General features: G+C 36.0%; 1 protein-coding gene across 1 annotated transcript; it reads right to left on the reverse strand.

Moving 5' to 3' along the window:
- Positions 1–1,359: 1,359 nt before the first annotated feature.
- Positions 1,360–19,557, reverse strand: glis3 (GLIS family zinc finger 3). Its single transcript, XM_024299611.2, has 9 exons — positions 18,782–19,557; positions 17,553–17,715; positions 16,360–17,482; positions 8,991–9,152; positions 8,783–8,893; positions 6,200–6,332; positions 5,983–6,055; positions 4,181–4,326; positions 1,360–3,667 (listed from the first exon to the last, which is right to left on the reverse strand). The coding sequence occupies exons 1-9, from the start codon at positions 19,137–19,139 to the stop codon at positions 3,579–3,581; spliced, it is 2,358 nt and encodes a 785-aa protein (XP_024155379.1). The 5' UTR covers positions 19,140–19,557; the 3' UTR covers positions 1,360–3,578.
- Positions 19,558–20,897: the final 1,340 nt, after the last annotated feature.

The following is a 20,897-nucleotide window of genomic DNA, read 5'->3' on the forward strand; positions in this document are numbered from 1 at the left end:
CATTTTACTCTTATGCATGCAAATATGCATATGTTTATTGTTTTATATTAGTCATATATATTTATTTTTCAATCAGTCTAGGATTGCATAGGGCTACTGTATACCAGACTAGGATTTTAGCTTTTTTGTGTTTGCATTTCCGTTTTTATAGCTTTAAATAATATTTTCAGATTCCAATCTTCACGTGGGCTATTTATCATAGTTTATAGTATTTTAGACAGCTTAAAGAACACATCTGCCCAGAGAAAATAATGAAATCGCTCTTGGAGGGGATCAAACAGTTCTGTCATCTCTTTATGTTTATGCATAAACAAAAAAAAAATGTTTTCAGTTTTATGGGATGAACAAACAAGCTCACCAGCTTTTCAGTTTTGTATGAAACAGTATTAAAAAAAACGAATGAATGAAAATTAAACAAGATGTTTTATTGGGTTCTAATTTTCACCAAAAGAAAAAAAAGCCCACCTCACTTTCTTCGTAAACTTTAGACTTTTTTGTCTTATAGCCCAATTATGATTTGGAACTTAACTTTATTCTTTTTTCAAATAAACATTATTCTTGCATATAACCTATAATTTTCATCATTTCCAGACAAAAGTGCCAATCTTTTTTAACTAAACTCAGGTGCAACAAGTGAAACTATTTCATCACGCCAACAATTCTAAACTGAGAACAATGTTAAGACAAAGCAGGCATTGGTTTCTGTTGAACACAAAGCCTTAACAAACCACCTGTGTCCACCACACAGCCTTTCTTTTTATTTTTATTTGATTAGCAGTTACTAAACAGACGCTTTTTGGTAAAGCTGTTATTCTCGTTGCCAGGCAACTAGCGCAACCTCCGTCTGAAGCACAACACTGTTGGTTAAAAAAAAAAAAAAAAGATGTTTCAAGTAAAATTGTTTCTTCTTTCAGTTTCAGAGGGGAAAGACATGCTTATAAGAAAATCACTAAAAATATATTTAGTGGATAATTTGATGATTATTATTGGTTATTTTAATTAAACGTGTACTTTAATTTAAAACTATTTGGTGGCTTAAATGTTAAACAATTACATCCAAAGCACTGGAATGCTAGAATATAACATCATTACACATAACATGGTCCCTTTTGTAGTCAAACTCATTTTTATGCACATTTTGTGAACTGCTTTTGTTTTATTTACACCAGAAAATTCAAATTATTGCTAAACCTGAGAGGGGAACAACTATGCTAAAAGGATTCAAAGAAAAGAAAAAAAAAACATGTTTTTGCATCTCAGTGTTACTTAAAAGCACGCAGGGAAAAAATAGAGCATAAAAACTACTCACAGTGGCAATTATTTTCTAAACCTCTAAAACATGATAACGACCAGTTCAGCTGGACTTAAATATCACTAATCAATTATTTGGATTATCGTTCACAATAGCCAAGTACAACACATTTGCAATAAAATCACATCAGATGTTACAGTCATGGTGATTCATTTAGGTTCCTGTGAAAAACTACAAAGCAGGTCAGGAAAGATAACAAGGCACTTAATGGGAGGAATATGGCAAACAAATCCACGAGCATCACTTGTTCTTGGTTCAAAGAGCTCCAACCTCAGTGGAACAGCTCACCTCTCACAAAATACATGTTTCCAAATATAACAGGATTGTAAACATGACCCGTCAATTACCAGAGCATGTAAATTATTCTTCTGTGTGATGCTGAGTTTCAACTCTACATTTCAAAAGTTAATACTAGTCAGTTTTATTTCAAATTTTTGGATTAGTCAGCAAAAATTCCACTAATGTTGGCATCCAGATGAACTCTCTGATGGAGAGAAACATTTGTTTTGATGGCTAAATGTCTGGTAAATCATAGTTAACTTTTTTGCGTGACAAGTGTAAAGCAAGCAATTTAATAGTAAAGCAACAGCTGAAAATAATATTACAATCTAATCCTGTGTAAGCTTGTGATGGTTGTTTGTTGTGCACTCTTTAGCATATTCTATAACCAAATCAGTTTTCACCGATTCCCATACTAGTATTTGGTTTGCCAGAGACTTTTACACTGCATCCCATTCTTGACACAACTCTGTATTTTATCTGAACTAGGAACAGGTGTTGTGCCAAGGTACGTTCCCCCTGCCAGAATGCGTATTAACAGTCTGAGGCACCATTGACTTGTTTTGTAACACTCATATTTTGTCTTAAAAAGCTTAAAAAGAAGGTGGATGATCATGATATACTTTATTGTGAGGCTTTTGGGAGTTTAATGTCAAATTTTAGTTGTTTTCCCCTACATACTTTACGTTAAACAATAGCTTCATCTGTTTAAAAAAACCAAAAACAAACAAAAAAAAACGTTGACTTATTTGGAATAAGAAACGCAATTCATGAAAGTGACTTTGTTTTGGAAGCATGTAACAATTATTAAAGATTTGTTGCTTCTATTGCACAGATTCTGGCAGGCAGGTTAAGCAGCAGCCAGACAGAATCTTGTTTTACGTAGAATATGTGGTAAATAAAAGATTAAAACATGAAAATAAAGGCACAAAAGTTTACAACTCAAGTTCATATTGTATGTTTTTACAATTAATGAATAAAAATTACCTTTAATAAAAAAATAAAAATAAAAACATACCTTGGCACAACACCAGCACAGGGAGACCCCCTTAAGTTACATAGTTAGGTAGAAGCATGAAGGGTCTTGCCTATGGGATGCACACTGGAATAAGCTCACCGCACCCCCTGGGAAACAAACCACAACCCTCATTTCCGGTCAAGTACGGTCCGGTCTGGTATTTTGATATTTCCACTGTAAAATGAACCCATTAAACAGTTCCGATCTGTACCCACGTCCATTGCAGGTCCATAGAAAAATGGAACAGGACGGTTGGGGCGAAGCCACTGTTGCCAAGAAGGCCTTTTGAAATTTAGATGAAAAATAAGAAGTTTATCAATATACAACATAGTTTCAAGCATTAAAACTGTACCTAGTTGTCAAGTTGATTTGTGGAAAACAGGCAATTAGAGGTCAAAGGAATGATCTCAGCTAATAAATATAAATATAATCCAGGCACGGGATCATTCACAGCTCTTTCATTATTCAAGAAACAGGTGATATGCAGGAATATTGCATTGAAACGATGAGGGTGTCTTGTTACTATAGTTACAAAGACAAGGCTCTAAGAAAAAAAAAAAAAAAACATGATCCATAGCAGACTTTGCTTTGATTGCAGTGCTAACATTGTGCAAAATGCCATCAGACCTGAAGTACTACATACAGTACAGAAACCGTGTCTCAACCTAACAAGTAAACGGAAAAAATAAAAAGCTAGCACATTGATTATGCAGTAAGAATAGTGCAACTGTTTTTTTTTTTATTTCACTTAGAATATTTGATTATTTCATCATGTTGCCTACAACTTTGGTACATTTATGACTAATTTTCTGCATCTGTAAAATTGCCAGCATGAAGCCCAATGAGACAAATTTTCTTTGTGATATTGGGCTATATAAATAAAATTGAATTGAAAAGGAACTATGGCAAAAAGTAGTGCAATAGACAGATATCCATCAGTGAGAGTTCTCAATCATCTGCATAGAAAAGCTAATTTGAGCCATGGTCCAAAACACTGTAGTACTCCACGCTGGGCAGCTCCCGATTAGCAGTGATTTCTTCCTCTTGAACGTCAAATCCTACAGAAGAACACACACAGATCAGCCTCTGGAACTAAATGGAGAACGGAAAGAAAATAATTGTTCTTTTTGAATGAGTTCTAGTCATTTCAATAGCAGTTTGTGGGATAATAGAGAGCCTGCCACCAACAAAAAGATAAATAAAAACTTTTTTTTTGTCATACAAAAGAAAAATAAAGCAATGATTTCTTTTTTTAAAATCAAATGATTATTGTTATTATCATTTCAGCTGTCAAATCTGGATGAAATATAGCTGCCTTGTTTATAGGTGAAGTAGGAAAATCTAAACCACCAGCTCACAGCGGCACATCTTCAGGATCAACCGTACTACACAATTAGTGAGCATGAAAAAAGAAAATAAACACACAGCACCACCTACATCTTTGCTAAAAGGTTCTTCAGTTAGGAAGCAGTCTCAGAAGAAAACCCCCTTTTGGCGCCAAAGTGTTAACACCCGCAGAGCGATCCTTTTCACATGTTTAAAGATGGATTTGATTATAACTTGCCGAGTACCTGGACTGTGATCTGCCACACCAGGAGCCTGGCTGAACTGCTTTATATAACAGTTGTTCTGGAGGAATGGTCCACTGGGAGGAAGGCAGGTGGAAGTCCCACACAAGTCCTCGGAGAAGAGCTGATGAGGGCAAGGAGCGGCGAACCTGAAACATTTTCATAAATAATCAAAAGGTCGATAGAAATAAACAAAATTTCGCTTTTCTGGATGAGATCGTTGTGGCCATTTTTTTTCTGTTTTCCTGCCTGGCTAGCTTTGGGGTGTCTCTCCTTAAACATATAAATCAGGTTTCCATCTAGGATCGGTGCTTTCCTTCTCCGTGCTCTGCTGGACTCGTGCCTCAGCCGTGTGCTTCATTCAAGCAACAGCAATTACCTGCACCTGCTGCTATAAAAGTGCAGCCAGTTTGTTACTGCTGTGATTTGGTGCGAACAGCTTGCCGCTATGCCTCTCGTTAGTGTTTATTAGTCATGTGGCTACTTTAATTAATCAGTTTTTGCGATGCTGCAGAATCTTGACTTTGCGAGTCACCACTAATGGTGCAGATTTGAATGTGTGTTTTGTGCGTGATACTTTTATCTGTCTTCATTTTGCGGTGCTGAGACGAGGTCAACGAAAGAAAAAAAAAACTCAAAAAATGGAAACAACAGAAAGCTTTCAGTAAATACAGCACACATGCTGGGGTAGTATTAGCATTCCCCCTCTTGCCATTGTAAGGATGTTCTGGGTTTAAACTGTTACTGGGCTGACAGATTTGAAATAAATCTTTGCAAGAGCCCCGCTGTGCTCCTGGGCACTTAGATTAATTGCTGGTTTCTTCGCCCTGTACCCTGGCTTGTGCCACACACAGGCTGAGCTGGACAAGTGGACTGCAACTTGAAAAAAAAAGTGGGTAATGCATACGTGTATTTCAAAGACCTTTATACTTGCTAAAAATTATAAAAAAGCACAACTTAATAAAATAAACATCGATAATTCCCATAAAATATTCTCAGGCTCTTCTTTTTGTTAAGTCAGTGTAGATTTACTAATCCAAGCTCTATTTGCATGTCTTTACGTGTATTTTTAACAGCTCCTTAAAATTCTGCAAAGTTCTTAACCTTTTGAATTTGTTTGCAGCATACCTTTAAATTTATGCACAACATGGTTCTGATACAATGTTGAGACACAATCAACTGATTTCCATTCCATTATTTCTTCATATGTACTACTATTAAAAATGACACTTCATTTGATGAGGTTTTATATTTAGGCAGCAGTTGATTAAACACTACTTACAAGCTCCATAATGATGCACTTCCCTCCTGTTGTGGCATGCAATAAATTGTTCCAATGCGGGTACATTTATTACATTTTTAAAAAAAGCAAGAACAACCAAAGAACAAAAAAAAACCTCTTCCTGTGTTGTGATGGAAATTATTTCACTAAAATGAACTCTGAGTTCTCTGTCAAAAGCATTAATTTGAGGGGAAATTTGATTGTTTCCTTATATTTTGATTTATTGTTTTATAAATGATATGTTTTAAAAATTGTAGGTACTTTTTTCAGAACAACATAAACGATCTGGAAAAATAATTGAACTTACAAAATAATAAAAAAAACTGTACAGAAGTTTTTGATTCTGGAAGCTCTTCTATTCTCTGATTTAGTTTAACACAAGCAGGTTTTGGTTGTCTGACTACCTGCTTCACAGTAATGCATTATTATCATTTTTTTTTAAATTCCTATCAATTTGATCAATACATCTCTACAAAATCTCAAATATAAACATGATCATGAAAATGTAACCCAACTCTAGTACCTGGGGCCGTCTTGCACGGGGAACAAATGAGTCAGGTGAGGGTCGCCGAAGGAGTCGTGTCCGTGTGCTGCAGCTGAGGAGCAGGAGGACAGACACTTCAGGGCTGTGAATCTAATGGATAAGCCTAATATGTGCACATAGTTTCAGAGGGACATGTTTATGTAAGTTTCCTCCCTGATATCAGGCGCATTTATGCAAACAGGACCAAGTTACATACCAGAGAATGAGTCATGAGAGGCACCAGAAGATACGTTGTCTTGGGTTGCCAGAGAGGAAGTGTTTGGATGAAGAGGTTGGATAGTTAAGCAATCTGTAAGTGTGTCTAGACTCCCTTCATCACAGGGTTTCATCTATAAAAACACCAGAAGTGTGTGTAAAAAGGAAAAAGATTATTATCAACTTTTGATACAAATATGTCATTTATATTTAAGAAGGAAATAATAAATTACTACACATTTTGGATACTTCTTAAGAAGTTTAAGGCACAGGAAAATATTGTAATTTCATCAAAACAATATTATGATTGCAGAAAATGACAAAAAAATATATTTTGTTTGCAAAAGCTTGCAGTTGTGGTGGTAGTTTCATGGTCTGGGATAGATGGCTCAATCAAAAAGTAGATTAAAGAGAAAGTACTAAAACTCAAAAATTCCCAATAAATAAACAAACTGGGAATAGGCAAATAAATAAATAAGGAATAAAGCTCATGTGTTGGTATGGACGGTTTGTAAGAAAACCCACAAACACTCAGGAGTTGAAGCTGTTCTGTTTGGATACAAGCAAACACATTTCTAAAAGTTTAAAAAAAACAGTATTAATTAACTAAAAAAAACTCTTTCATCACAGTTTCTACAAAGAGAACAGAACTTCCATTATATCATAACCTGAAGACCCAGCAATTTTGATAAACAGAAATTGTTCCACCCATCTGTACAGTGCTCCATGGAAACAAAAAGGAAGTTAAAAATACTGTGGTAACAAGACAGAGCATCTGTTTCTCAAATCCTGTCAGAATCCAACAGTCACCATGCAGTCTGGCAAAAAAAAAAAAAAAAAACATGTTTGTATATTGTCCTGTATGAAATCTTTTATTTATGAAGAAGGTTTATGTAGTAAAAATATGCATGTCACATATCCAGAGTCTGTATACACATCTTGTTCTAAATAATGCATGTTTGGAAAACTTTTCTGTGGCAAGAAGAAAAAGAAGCTTTTTTTAACACAAATTTTACAACAAAAAGCACTAGACTAATTGTGTTTTCTCTTTTTTTCTTCTCTTCCTCTCATTTATTACAGTCTCTTATAATAGGTAGAGATGGGTATCAATGCCAGAAATCAACATGTTTCACAAATTCACAGTTTGATTTCATTTATATATTTTTTAATATCCAATTTTGGGTAAAAAAAACAGTTTTCACTTTATCTAGTGATTAAAACAGAAGAAAACTTTAACTTTCCTTGATACAATTAGGATTTCTCAAATTGAAAAATAAATGAAAATTATATGAAATCATTTTTTGTCTTTTACTAAACCAAATTTATTAAGCTGTACTTCTTTTTTGCTACTTAGTGTCATGTTTCTTTTTGATCGTGTCAAAAACGCCACTTATTTGATGTAAATATGGGTGACGCTAACGCTAAAACTGAACATTTTTTTCCACCTTTTTTGGTTTAGACTTAGACTTTATCAGTTTAGACTTTTTAAACTCTTTTTCTTATGTACCTCCCCCCAGTTGCTACTAAAAACATTAGAGAATTGCAGAGTTTTTGTTGAGGAAAAAAAAGCAAAAAACAAAAAAATGTGGAAAAAAAAACTAAGATTTGCTGATTATTGCAGACTTTGATTGCATGGATTGCTTAAATAAAAATATTTTAAAATAACAAAATACCGGTAAGTTAAAGATTTTATTTGTTGTAAATAGGTACATGTTGGCCTTAACACATAGACTTAAAAATGCATGCCAAATGAAAAAAAAAAAAAGAGAGAATTTTTTTTGTGGAACTCTTTGCAATTTCAGTCAATTAAGTGAATTAAAGTTGGTAATAATAGCATATGTGCAGAGACTCTTTTGCCACTAAGCTTATGTCACCATAGATACAGACAAAGAGGATGGGTTGTTACTAAAAAAGAGGATAATTTACAAAATCTTCTGCATGCTTAACTTATTTTATCCAAATCCAAAGTATTTTTGGCTTATTTTCTGTCCAGAAAAAGCTACATTTGTTTTTAAATTCTGTCATGAATGATTGATTCTTTCATCTTCTAAATAATTAGAACAAAATTATGACACATTTAAAATATGTCAAAAAAAAAAAAAAAAAAAAACACTGTTCCTTGTCTTTTTGTTCCCCTAGCAACTCATCTTTGCCCGTATCTATGGTGACTTATGCCTCAAAGCACGGGAGTATGTCATGCATACACGCTAAAATACAAACTTGAACCCTGCACTGCTGTAAAGTTAAAGAAATGGAGAGGCTTCCAGTGGAAAATGGAAAGCAGAGATATAACAAACAACATAATTGTGAGTAATTTTCTGAGATCTATTTCTGTCATCTTGGCTCATACATGCTCTAGGTGTTTCCATCGAACGGCACCTTTAATTAAATTTAATCTATGTACAGCTATGGCGTGGAGCTCACAGGGATAAGTAGCCTGTCAGAGTTAATTAAGAAAGAACAGAAGAAGTTTAGTTTCTGACAAGTACTTGAAAAAATAGATTGTGTCTTGATAGTACATAACTTCCATCCAACACTATAGACAATAGAGAACCAGGAATGTGTTCTTGTACACTGCACTTGCCTTCTTGCGTAACTGTCGCTCTCTTGTCGAGTGGGATTTCAAATGTTTCCTTAATGAACTGGGATCAGTGTAACGCTTTCCACAGCCAGGAACCTGGCACGCGTACGGCTTCTGCACAAAATACAAAAATGTATGGAAAAGGAGCGCAGAAATAGAAAAAAATTGTTCATAATAATTATGCATGTTCTTCTGCTAAGGTGTCACTCACTGTGTCCAGGTGTGTGCGCTGGTGTTTGGCTCTGTCACTGGAGTTGCTGAAAGCCTTGTGGCATCCTGGGTGCTGACACAGATAGGGTTTCTCCCCCGTGTGGCTGCGCAGGTGGATCTTCAGGTTTTCAAGTCGAGAAAAGGCCTTCTTGCAGCCCTCAAACTAGAACCACAGTGAAAACAAAACAAATATATTCAAAACCATAGATCCAACGACCTCACATAAAAGTCTTATGTGGATCATGGGATCAAGGATCATGTTTTTTGGCTTTCAGGGTGACAATAGTTTGTAGAAAACACAAATTTTAATTATTTGGACAACTATTTTTGTAATTATACATACATAAAAATACATAACAAATATTACAATTTCTTTCATTTTCATTTCTATTATGTAGCCTCTTAAAAAGAGGGAAAAAGAAAACTTGGTAAACATAAAAATAGTTTCAAAAGGTGACTATTACAGCATTCTACCTAGGTTTCTTGTTTTTTTTTATACTTTAAGGATCATAATGTAGAAATATGCATATAACAATGAATAATTACATGCATTTTATTTATGCTGTCTGAAGCTATGGATGCATGACTGACATAACATGCTCTTTGGAGAGTAAATAAAGTTCTTGGTAAACACAAATCTCGATTAATGCAAAATGTTGTGAATTTCTACACACGATAAAGACAATTGTTACTCTATATGAGCTCAATTAAAATGTTGAAATAAAAAAATCATCAAAGAGAATGGAATAGACGTATAAATTATAGGATAATTTGTGCACAAAAGTAAAAAGGTAAATTGTCAATTTAGCTCTTTTTAGGTAAGATTTTTAAACGTCTTAACTAAAAGGTTGTTATAAACTATTTTTATATATTACAAAAATCTGAAATATTGCATTTTAGTGCTACAAGTAAGTGTGTTGTGAGTATTTTTTTTTTATGTTCTATGCGCTGTAAGTGATTAATAATAACATTTAAATATTTATCTCCATACCAACTTTTTTCTTGCCTTTGTTTTAAATACTCTGTGGGGATTCTCTTCCACACAAACCTCCCAATCACTAAAATAATCAATTTACCTTCCACTGGTGTCACCAGCAGGGGGCAGTATTTCAACATGTAATACCAGGTTTTTCTGTTTTCAATATTTTGTCCTGTGTCACCTTGACAGCAGTTGCCAAACATCACTTTTTGTCTTTACATCAGTAAAGTTTTATAATTAAATTTATGGTAAATTTATATGAATCCTATTGTTTAGTGTTTATAAAAACAGAAGGGCTGAGTTCATAGCGTGGTGTGACTAATGACTTTGCTGCGCAAACATGCGACTCATCAAAGGTTTTTTGATGTAAGCCTAAAATATTTGCCCCCCCCTGCTCACAGAGAGGGGGTGTTTGGAATGTCCTTAAAGACCACGTCTAATATAGTTATTCTTCCTCCAAGTCCAGATTCCTGGCATACTGAAACCTCCTGGTCATCACTGGAAAATACTTTTTTGTATCTTCCTTTAGTGATTTAAATTCTTGCCATTCTTAGTTCTTTCAAGTCAACAACTGCATCAGATAACCTGAATTTCCAGGAAAGCTGAGGTTCATAATAAAAACTCTATGTCACTTTTGAAAATATTCTTTGGAAGTTGTACAGGTTAGAAAAAAAAACAATTAATAATGCAGGTCAATAATTGATAAACAAACGACAAAAAATAGAGTGAAAAGCAGAATTAACGTACAATCAAGACAGGATTTGAGGTCAGGTAACTGCACTACTCACTTTGCCTCTTTGGGCCAAAACTCTGAGCAGGAGAATATGTCGGATTGTCATCAAAGCTGTTTGCCTCACAAGTAGAAACAACAGACAGCTTAAGATACCAGGAGTTAGTTGAACTACATGTAACTGCATGAATAGAACATGTCTAATACTCATGTCTTTGTGCAACAGTTTCTCCATTGCAACAGCAAATCTACAATCAGGTCATGACCAGATAAGCCAAAAGTGCAGCCATTTCCTGTTCACCCCTCCAAAGTAATGTGAGCAATAACATGCTGCTGAAGCTTCAGCCAGAGCTGTAACCTCTTATCTCAGACTTCTCTCTTTTGCAAAACATCCTTTTAGTCTTGAAATAAAGAAAAACCTTAAAGACAATTGCTTTCCTTCCATAAACAATTTTTTTTAAACTTCCAGAGCAGATGTTGGGCCAAAAGAAAACCGTATGGCTCCTCAGAGAGGATGAGAGTAACAGCCAGTATGTGACAGGTCCTGGCAGGAACTCGTGCCCCGGCTGCACAATGACAGCTGCAGTCTGTGCAAGCAGACGTTTTCCAGTGCCCACTTTTACTCGAAGGTCACTTCACTCTGGGCTCCATCGTGTCTGTTTCATGACGTTTTCTCTATTTTAAGTTTTTGTTATTTTCCTATTGATTATTTCATTTAGAATATGATCAAATAAACAACACATATTAAAAAAAATGATGTCAGCTCTAAAAAAATAAATAAATCATTGCAAGAATAGTCACAAAAAATAAATTATAAAGGTTTATTACATCTAGATTTTAGCTACTTTTAAAAATCTACTTTCAGAATACTTAGAATTAAGTATATGCTTAGAATAACTTGTAAATTTCAGACTATTAAACATTTCTTTGTTGGTCCATAAACCTGAATGTTATAGTTATAGAACTCAACGTTGAATCCCAGCATTTGCTGCTACACCAGTAGAGTGTTTACAGAGCAAACCAAAGCTTAAATATAAGCTGCTGCTGTGTGAAAATGATGCAGAAACTAAACAAGTACAGCTTATTTTAGATTAAAAAATAACTATTACAAAATGCTTGATAATACAGATATAGGAGTAAAATCTCTGCAAAATCATTCCACATAGGAAAACTGGACTGAGCATTTTTAAATCACTCATTTAGTTTGACATCATTACTTAGAATTGTCTGTAGGTGATTAATTAATTGCTAAGAATAATATTGAGTATGGGAGGATGCTGGAACACAAAAAAACACACAAAGGCATGAAGAAAAGATGCCAACAACACACAAACTGCTGCTTTTCTGTGGAGCTAACCGTCACAACATCCTCATGACCCTAACCTGGGCTCTTCACAACTATCATGCTTATTATTTTCAAGAAATATCTGCCCTGTTTGGTGCTAATTGTCTTGAGCAATTGATTCAGACTGTGTTACTAAATATACTTGTCAGAGGTTTTCAGTAGCAACCAAAATAGAGACTGGAAACATTGTTTATTATGTCCACGAGAAGGAGGGATCTTCTCCTAGGTCGGACAGGTGATGTACCAGGACCGATAAAGAAGAATGAGCTTATCTAGCTCTACAACTACATGTTTGAAGAGTGTAGCAGAAGGGCTTCATCCAGATGGAAGTGGGAAACAGCTGGGGGTGCGAGATGAGCCAAAGGCGAGGTCCACTGCCAAAGACAGGAGCCTTTTTTTTCTTTTTTCTTTTAGGATTTTTTCCTTACCAAGAAAGAGGGTTTAACTTTTAATGCTAAAAGAGTCTCCACCTCAAAGTTAGAAAAATACACTTCATTTATGTTTTTGTGGCCATTAGGCTTTTCATTGATCAAAAATAGCTTTTAAAATATTTATGTTTTTTTTTCTTTATTAAATTAACTTCTTTTAATTCTGAAAGCAGCTCATACAGTTTCTTCTAAAAAATAAAATGCTTTCTGTGTTTGATCAGATATTTAGTGTAACTAAATCAATACTATAAATCTATTATTTTTTTGAATTGTTTGCATTTTTCTTCAAACCAAAGAGCCACAATGGAGTGGAAAAAGAGCAGCATGTGGTTCCAAAGCCTAAAGTTGCAGAGCCCTAGTCCAGTTTAGCTTAGTGGTTCAGTTTAGCAACCAGCTATTGTTAATATTTTATAACTGACTTAATGTTTTTGTACAATTATTGGTATGACGCCCATTGAGACAACTAAATTGGGATTTTGGGCTATATAAATAAAACTGAATACAATTAAATATTTGCTTCTAGCAATAATTAAAAAAAAAATACATTTTAATACTCATTTTGAGCAACAGAAACAGAGTTGTAAAGAAAATCGTACAAAATCAATTTGCAAACAGCTGACGTCACCTCCTAACATTAATCAATCCCCTTAACAAGAAAGTCCAACAAGCAACTCCATGATCAACGGTAATGTTTGTAAGAGTTCAAACTCTCCTTGTGAATCCTCTAAAGCTTCCATCACAATGACGCAAATCGACTTGTGAGTGAAGAAAACCAACGGGCCGATCAATCACTGCTGAAGAGACGGTGAGAGGGCAGCTGCAGGTTTGAGCCTGCATCTCTGTACGCAGATTATTAAAATCTTTGGCTTTGCTAATCTTCTTGTTGAGGCATTTATGTAAGAATCTATTAAACTAGTTTTGTGTTGTTTTTAAATCCCATTTTGACCAACATAAAAACAGTTTGAGCTTCCCCATTAGTCCTACACTCTGGATAACAAGGCCCTTAGAAATAAGTCAAAATATTCTTACCCCATTGGCAGATTTTCTTTAAAAATCTAAAATTCTTACCAAAATTTCCTTTTTTTAAGAAAAAATTCTAGTCCAAAAGACATAGATTCCCATTGAAAAACTTTTTGATAAGTCTTGGTATAATCAAAACTCTGGAAAATGTATGAATAAGTATGAGTGTGCGTAAAAATGTTACTGTGCAACACAAACGTATACCTTACGAGTTACAATCTACCAAATGTCATCCTTTAGTGACTGCAGGGAACAAATAACCCTGAAGTGAAGGCAGCCCTATGGAAACACAGCCGGTTTCAGCTAATAAGTAAGTATTTTAGAGCAAAAGGTCGTCTGCAACTATGTTAACAACTTGATGTTAATAGTTAACTTTCTGAAAGCACTGACATTTACCATGCCTGGCCAGTGGTTCATTAATTACTTATCTAAGTCTGAAATATTCTCATAGAGGAAATAAGGAGAGAAATATAAAAAATGTTGACTCAAAAATGTAGATTTTTACGTCAGAAACATCAAGTGTTTTAGGGGATTGCAGAAACATCTAATAGAAGGAAATGTCATGAAAGATTGTGAATCATTCCAACTTTGATTGATATGTGTCAATTTTTTACTTATTTATGAATTTAAAATCTGACAGTTTCAAAAAAGTTGTAATAAATTTATATCAACTTTGTGATTAAAAGAATATATTTGCTAACTTTTGCTAGTTACTTGTTTTTGTCATCTCTAAGCCACAGAAGAAATTCAGATTTATAAAAAACAGTCTGCAGAAATTGAAACTTACTTCTAATTTCAGCCATAAATCAGTTGCAAACATCTTTGGGGTTTAAAATGTTGCTGCTCACAAAGCAGGAACGTTTTACTAAGTCAGAGTATTTTCAGTAAGTTGCTACTACTGTTCCAGAGAGACTAAAAAATTAGAGTTGTGCAAATACTAATAATGTCATCAAGCATAGCTTGTTCTCGCCCCATAGTGAGAAGGCCTTGATTTGAATCCCAGCTGGGACCTTTCCTTAAAGTTTCCATGCTCTTCCCGTATATTTGTGTTTTTTTTCCGGATACTCCAGTGTCCTCCCACAGTCTAAAAATGAGCTTCATTGGTGAATTAAATAAGAAAACCCTTCTAGTTTGTTTCATCGTGTGATCCCACTAACCTTAAGATTCCAACACCATTTAATTACTGAATATGTCCTCCAACCAATCTGTTCAGATCCTACTTTAAAAGAAGACTACATTGCTTACTATAATTATGCAGATACCAACTTTATAAGAGGTGGAGGTTCCTGTTTCGAAACAAGACTAAAAGGCGGAAAATTCTTTATCAGATTGGTTGTAGGTGTGAAAAAGATTTAAAAAAAATACAATAAATGTAATTCAGTCACCGAGGTCCCTGAATGTCCCTATATTGTATATTAAGTACCAATAATTTAAGGTTTTATGTCCAGTAAAGATTTAAAGAGTGTTTTTTTTCTCCATCAAGTTTTAGTAAAATTGGACTTTTCAAACATGGGAGCCAATGGAAACTTTAGGAATTTGTGCCACCTGTGGCTTCTGGAGGAGCTGCAACATTTGGTACCACTCCGCCTGTGTCATATTGGGGAATGGACGGTGGAAACTTCAATAAAACTTCCCTTTGCAATGGTTTTCCCAAAAGGCTGGTTAGAAACAAACATTTCTTCAGAATGCTGCAGCTAGACTTTTGATGACATGACTCCTGATAAATCGATTAGGGAGTTACCCACTGAATTTGCTTTAATGGGTTATTGCAATTGAATATTCGTTCAGTGATATAGGGAAAAATAGATCTTATTTATAGCTGAATTCAATCCCAGAAGATCTCAGAACATTTGGTGTAGCTTTGAGACAGAATCAAATGTGAAGATCTTTCATATTCCCTAACTTTAACCATTTTTAGGTACCAACCACCAAGGTTTTCAAACTAACTCTTAGATATTTGTTTATGTGATATCTATTTATCTTGACCTAGGGGTGGATAGTGGCGTTTTTAAGGTAATTTAATTATTGAAAACAATTAGGAAATTATCAATAAACAGCTTTAGAAGTTAAAATAACATTTTTTCATTTGCCACCCTTCCAAAGTCTTCTACCCCCCTCTTGACCCCCAAAGAAAATGTTCTAGCTCCGCCACTGTCTTGATCAATGCATTTTACCTCGACTAAGTCAGAGCAGATCTAAAAGTGATTTTAATGTTTTTTTTAACCATCAGTCTAAGGAGTAGTATATAAATATAAATTAAAACCCTTGACTTCTTTTGAACTTGCATCCCATCCTAAGAAAACTGTACATGCCAGTCCTGCAGACATAAAGCTGAAGCTCATTTGAAAAACAAACAAACAAACTCATGATTTAAGTCCTTCTTTTCATCCAAAGGAGTAGAAAACTGGATCAAATGGATCGTCCCACCAGAACAACAGCCAGGTTGCCAGACAGAATTCTGGCAAACCTCTGGCTACCGTGACAGGCCAAAAAACTACTTAAAGGCCCTGATGACACGCCAGATCTAAAGCGCTAGACCTCCTCTGTGCTCATTTAATATTTCTATAATTGATTTAACTCCTGTGGAAGGCCACTAATCACCCAGTGGCTTTAAATAAGACGACAGGGGAATGAAACGTCTGAGCACATGAAGGCCTATACTCTTAAAAAAAGCTTCATTGGCAACCACAAAATTTAAATTCCTTAACTACATATTGTGTATTTGAATAGAGAGGAACTAAACAATTTTTAGGTTTATCCCAAATGATTGAATAAACTCAAAAGTTTGACTCAGGGGGAGCTGTGCAGCTAGTCCGACTTTCTAAGAAGCAGAGACAAGTGAGTTGAGACAAACACATACAGATGTACCGAGCATTTGTTGGGCTTCTCTCCAGAATGGACTCTCATGTGGATGAGCAGCTTGTATCTGGCATTAAAGGGCTTCAGGTTGCGAGGACAGCCGACCCAGTAGCAGGTGAAATCCTCAGTCTTCCGTTGGTCCACGTGGAGCTTCTCTATGTGCCTCACCAGCTCCTCCTTTTGGTCATAAACTGCACTGCAGTCCATCCATCGGCAGCTGTGGGCACCATAGTCCTCCAGCTCTCCTTCTTCCTCTTCCAGCATTGGAATCTGGGGTAAATAGCTGATTCCATACTTGTGAGGATATGGAGCGGGCTGTGTGACAGAGTCTTTGGAGGGAGGTTTAGCTTTGCAATGATGTCTGGAGAGATAGACGTGCTTGTGGGAGTGGTAGGGTGGTGGAGGCCCTTGTGAAGCAGCGTCTTCCTGGACAGTAGATAGTGTAGCTGGCTCTGACTGTAGAGACAGGACATCGCTGCTAGGTTGGCTACAGCTGTCCGTCGTCTTTTCCAGAAACCCAGTTTCCTCAGGGAGACACTGCTGCTGCACCACCATGTTGGCCATCTGGCTCTCCAGACCCCTTCCCTCGTCGATCATCTCCATCCGGCCACATTCGAACTGTGAGGCTGGAATTTGTGAGGAACCGGGAAAGCTGTAGGGGTGATTCTGAGGTATGCAGCGACCTCTCACTCCCAGGAAGTGACCGTATCCGTCGGACAGAATGGGTGAGATGGTGGAGTAGGAGGCCGGTGAACTGCGGGGACCATTAATATATGCCACGAGGGAGGTGGGGGACGTGCGTATGATAGAGTTGAAGTCAATGCCCATAAGGTCCGACAAAGGTGACATGGAGAGAGGTCTCTTTTTTGCACACGCCTGTCTGGGGCTTCCAGCCTCACCTGCAAATAGGTATGATGGGAGGGAGGCAGAGGCGCTTGCTGTGCCTGACATGGCAGCACCGGGGGAGAGACTGAACTGCTCACAGACCTCGTTGGCTTGGTTAGAGCAGTGGGACCCCAGGGGAGGAAGCACACGGTAACCATATGGCCAGTCATGTTTCCCACTAAACATGGACTGTGTTTCGAACAGACTAAGGGTGGTGGATGCCAAGGATTCTCTGGACAGTAGGGATCTGGAAAATAAGAAATAAAATATTAATAGCATGTAACATCCCCAACTTTCAAAGTAATAAACAAACTCACCTGCCATCACTTTGGGGAGCTGGCACATTATGAGATGACGGGGGATGATACTCGGCTGTATATCGGTGGCCTGTTGCAACACTCAGGGGACTGTTGGTCACAGTGAGGTTAACATCAGTTGCCTTTCCAAATACATCCACAGTGGAGCCAGACACTTCACAATCTGCTTGACACAAGCCCAGTGTATGATAAATAATATATCCACACCAGTCACTTTTCAATACATGGATTAATACAGTGATTTGTATGTCATCGCACAAAATCAAGTATAAATGAAGTTCATTCAATCTGGAATTCATGGAATTTCCCTGAGACAGAGACTCTGTGATCTGTTAATCACTAATCAACACTTAACCTCCAAAGGACTCATTCCTGGTAAATGATTTGTTAATCAAATATGTGAACGACACTATAATATGGGTGTCTTTTATGTTTTTTTTTTTGTTTGTAAGCCAGGGGTCTGCAATCTGAGGGTCTCTAGTTATTTTTTTATTTTAAAAATTAACACATTTTACTTCATTCAGCTCATTCACAAACTGTTGCAGCACAGTACGCATCACTCCACCAGGGTCCTGACTATGGTCTCCACAATGCTCCAACGATCCATCAAGCGGTGGGGTTTTGTAGTTTACCAAAGTCGTACTAAAACATTTTGACAGATTTTGGACCATGTTCCATAGAAAATCAATTGCTGGTTAATAAGCACAACCGGAATTCATAAATTAGTGTGCTGAATTGCAAAATTGATTTTCTACTTTTAAACAAATTTCATAATTTCAAGTGCGCCATATGGTCTTAAAAAAGTAGTAATGGTAGTAAGTTTATGAATTTCTGGCTCCAGTAAACTACAGAAAAACAAATTGTGCCTATTTTTCATTTGCTGTTGACATTACATTACCTACTGATACATTTGCTGCACTGGGATGGTTCTACATGGTAGGAGGTATCTTTTAATTTGAAAGGAAGTCATGTGAACCTTTGTCAAAAGTTACAAACTATTTCCTATTTAATCTATGTTTATTTATGCAAAAGAAAATATATATATATATTAATTATCATAAAATTAACAGTAAATCAGTGTCTAATTTTGAGACTTTGTGGCCCCTACTAGGTTATAGTTAGTCAAAAGTTGACCTTCATGGCTCTTTCAGTGATGAAGATTGCAGATCCCTGGTCTAAACTTTCAAACGAGTCAAGTTCAACCTGGGTTAGATTTCAGCTGTATTTACCTCTGGATCTGTTGTCAGGTGGGAGGAGTCTTGATAGTTTTGGGGTTGTTGTACTCAAAGGCTGACGGGCGGCTAAAGATGCGGTGGGCCCGCTTAGATGTTTCCCATTGATTAAAACTTGCCTGCGAAGACTCAGGGCAGGCAAGACAACATGGCTCCCATTTTGCTTCCCAGCAGTAAAAGAGTTCCCGTTTCCCGCTTTCACTTCTTCCGGCCTCCCCAAGGAGGAACCGAGGCTGACCAGGTCAGGAGAAGCTGCCGGCATTCTGATATACTGGGACTGGTGGCCTCTGGTCATTTTGAGCGGTGGGGACACTCTGGACGGAGACACCATGAGCTGACAGCCTTTCCCACTCATGTCTGAAAGGGATTCAGTCAGGAAGTTGTTTTGTTCCCTTAAAGAAGTGATCAAAGATGTTACATTTTGTGGCTTCCACCTAAGAGAAAAACAGAAAAAAAGAAAATTAGACAAAAAATAAATAAAACATTTTAGTTGATCTGGAGGAATTCAAATGTATGTAAAGTTACTCAGAAAAACCATCAACCACTAGTCTGTACTTTGAACCTATTGAAAAAGCACTCAACCACAACTAACTTGAACACTTTATTTTTCTTGATAATGTGCAACTAAAGTGAGACTGGTCTGAATGCCTGCCTATAAACAAAAGACTAAAAAAAAACATTTTAGCCAATATCCATTTCATCAACTTTTCTTATAAAAAAGCACATTTTTAATTTATGAGAAAAATATTTAATTTAGAGTATCCTATTAATCCCCTAACACAGCACTTGCTGAGGCTTTTTTGCATTAACTTACCTAAGATTGTTGCATCACAACAAACAGACTTTCCAGTTTGAACGTCATGCAGAGAAATAGCGATGCGATAGACAAATAATCCAGATTCTGTCGGAGTTTGTGTTAAAAGTACAGTCAGCAGAGAAGGTCCCCGACTCACACGTCAGTTTCCAGAAACTTTCTCCCTGTCTTTTCTCTCTCAGTTCACACTTTCGTCCTTGGGAGCGCTCCGTACCGGCGACGTCATTTCAAAACGAGCGCACCTTTGGTGTAAATTCGGTTGCACGCATGCGCATAGGAGACGTTTATCAAAAGGGGAAAATGGAAATGTTTCGATAATTTGATTAATTCCTTTGCTCTTTTTAAGAAATAAATTACACATTTTTTCATAAAAAATAATTAAATAAAACGTAGACAGCGGCTCATTTCAAAATATAAATAAATAAATAAACTATACAAGCTACTACCCCGCCCCCCGCCCACAAATCTTAATTTCTTAGTTAGGACAGTCTAGCTGACTGAATTATTTCTAAGAATTAATTAAAATGAATTGAGAGAAAAAAGTGACACACAAAACTTCACAAAACAGCTCATTTAAACAATTACTTTAAAATTGAAAGTTTAAAATAGAAAATAAAAATAAAGATGATATGACCATACCTGAAAGTCATTGACCAGATTACAAATCTGTCCCAAAGGTCCGAGCTTTGTGTCAAGTTTCAACAGCATGAAATCACCAAGCAACCCAGAGTAATTCCTGAGTCACCACAGAGTTATGCAGTTAAAAAACAACTCAATAGAGCACGTTATTCTACTAAAAACATTAAAATTAGAAAAGAATGACTAGGAACATGTATGTTTTCTTTCTTTTATTTATTAAATGTGTTTCTTTTAAATCACAGCAGATTCCTTTGAAAACCTGTCAATTTGTGATGTTAAATCCATAAAGTCATGCAGTTACATGTTGTAAAGTGGTTTATTCAGGCAAATAAATCCTTTTTTTTAATTTTCACTTAAATATCATCTGCATTAAAACAAACATTACTAATTTTCCATCTATAATCTTTTAAATCTTTTTTCAATATGTTCTTGTGGCATTTTTCTACCGATGGAGGACACATATTAAGAAAATTAAAGTATTTATTTATTTAAATATTGTGAATCATTTAAAAGGCTCTCTCCATCTCCTTCTGGATATTTGTTTTCTTTTATGACAGTTATCTTTGTTGGCGGTTGGGCTTGGATTCCTGCTGAGCAGAACAATTTGTTCTTAAAATAAAGTAACTTCATACCTTAACTATCTGCCTCCTGCTGGTGTGT

The sequence above is a fragment of the Oryzias melastigma genome, linkage group LG12, assembly GCF_002922805.2.
Source record: "Oryzias melastigma strain HK-1 linkage group LG12, ASM292280v2, whole genome shotgun sequence".
In the NCBI taxonomy this organism is placed as follows: domain Eukaryota; kingdom Metazoa; phylum Chordata; class Actinopteri; order Beloniformes; family Adrianichthyidae; genus Oryzias; species Oryzias melastigma.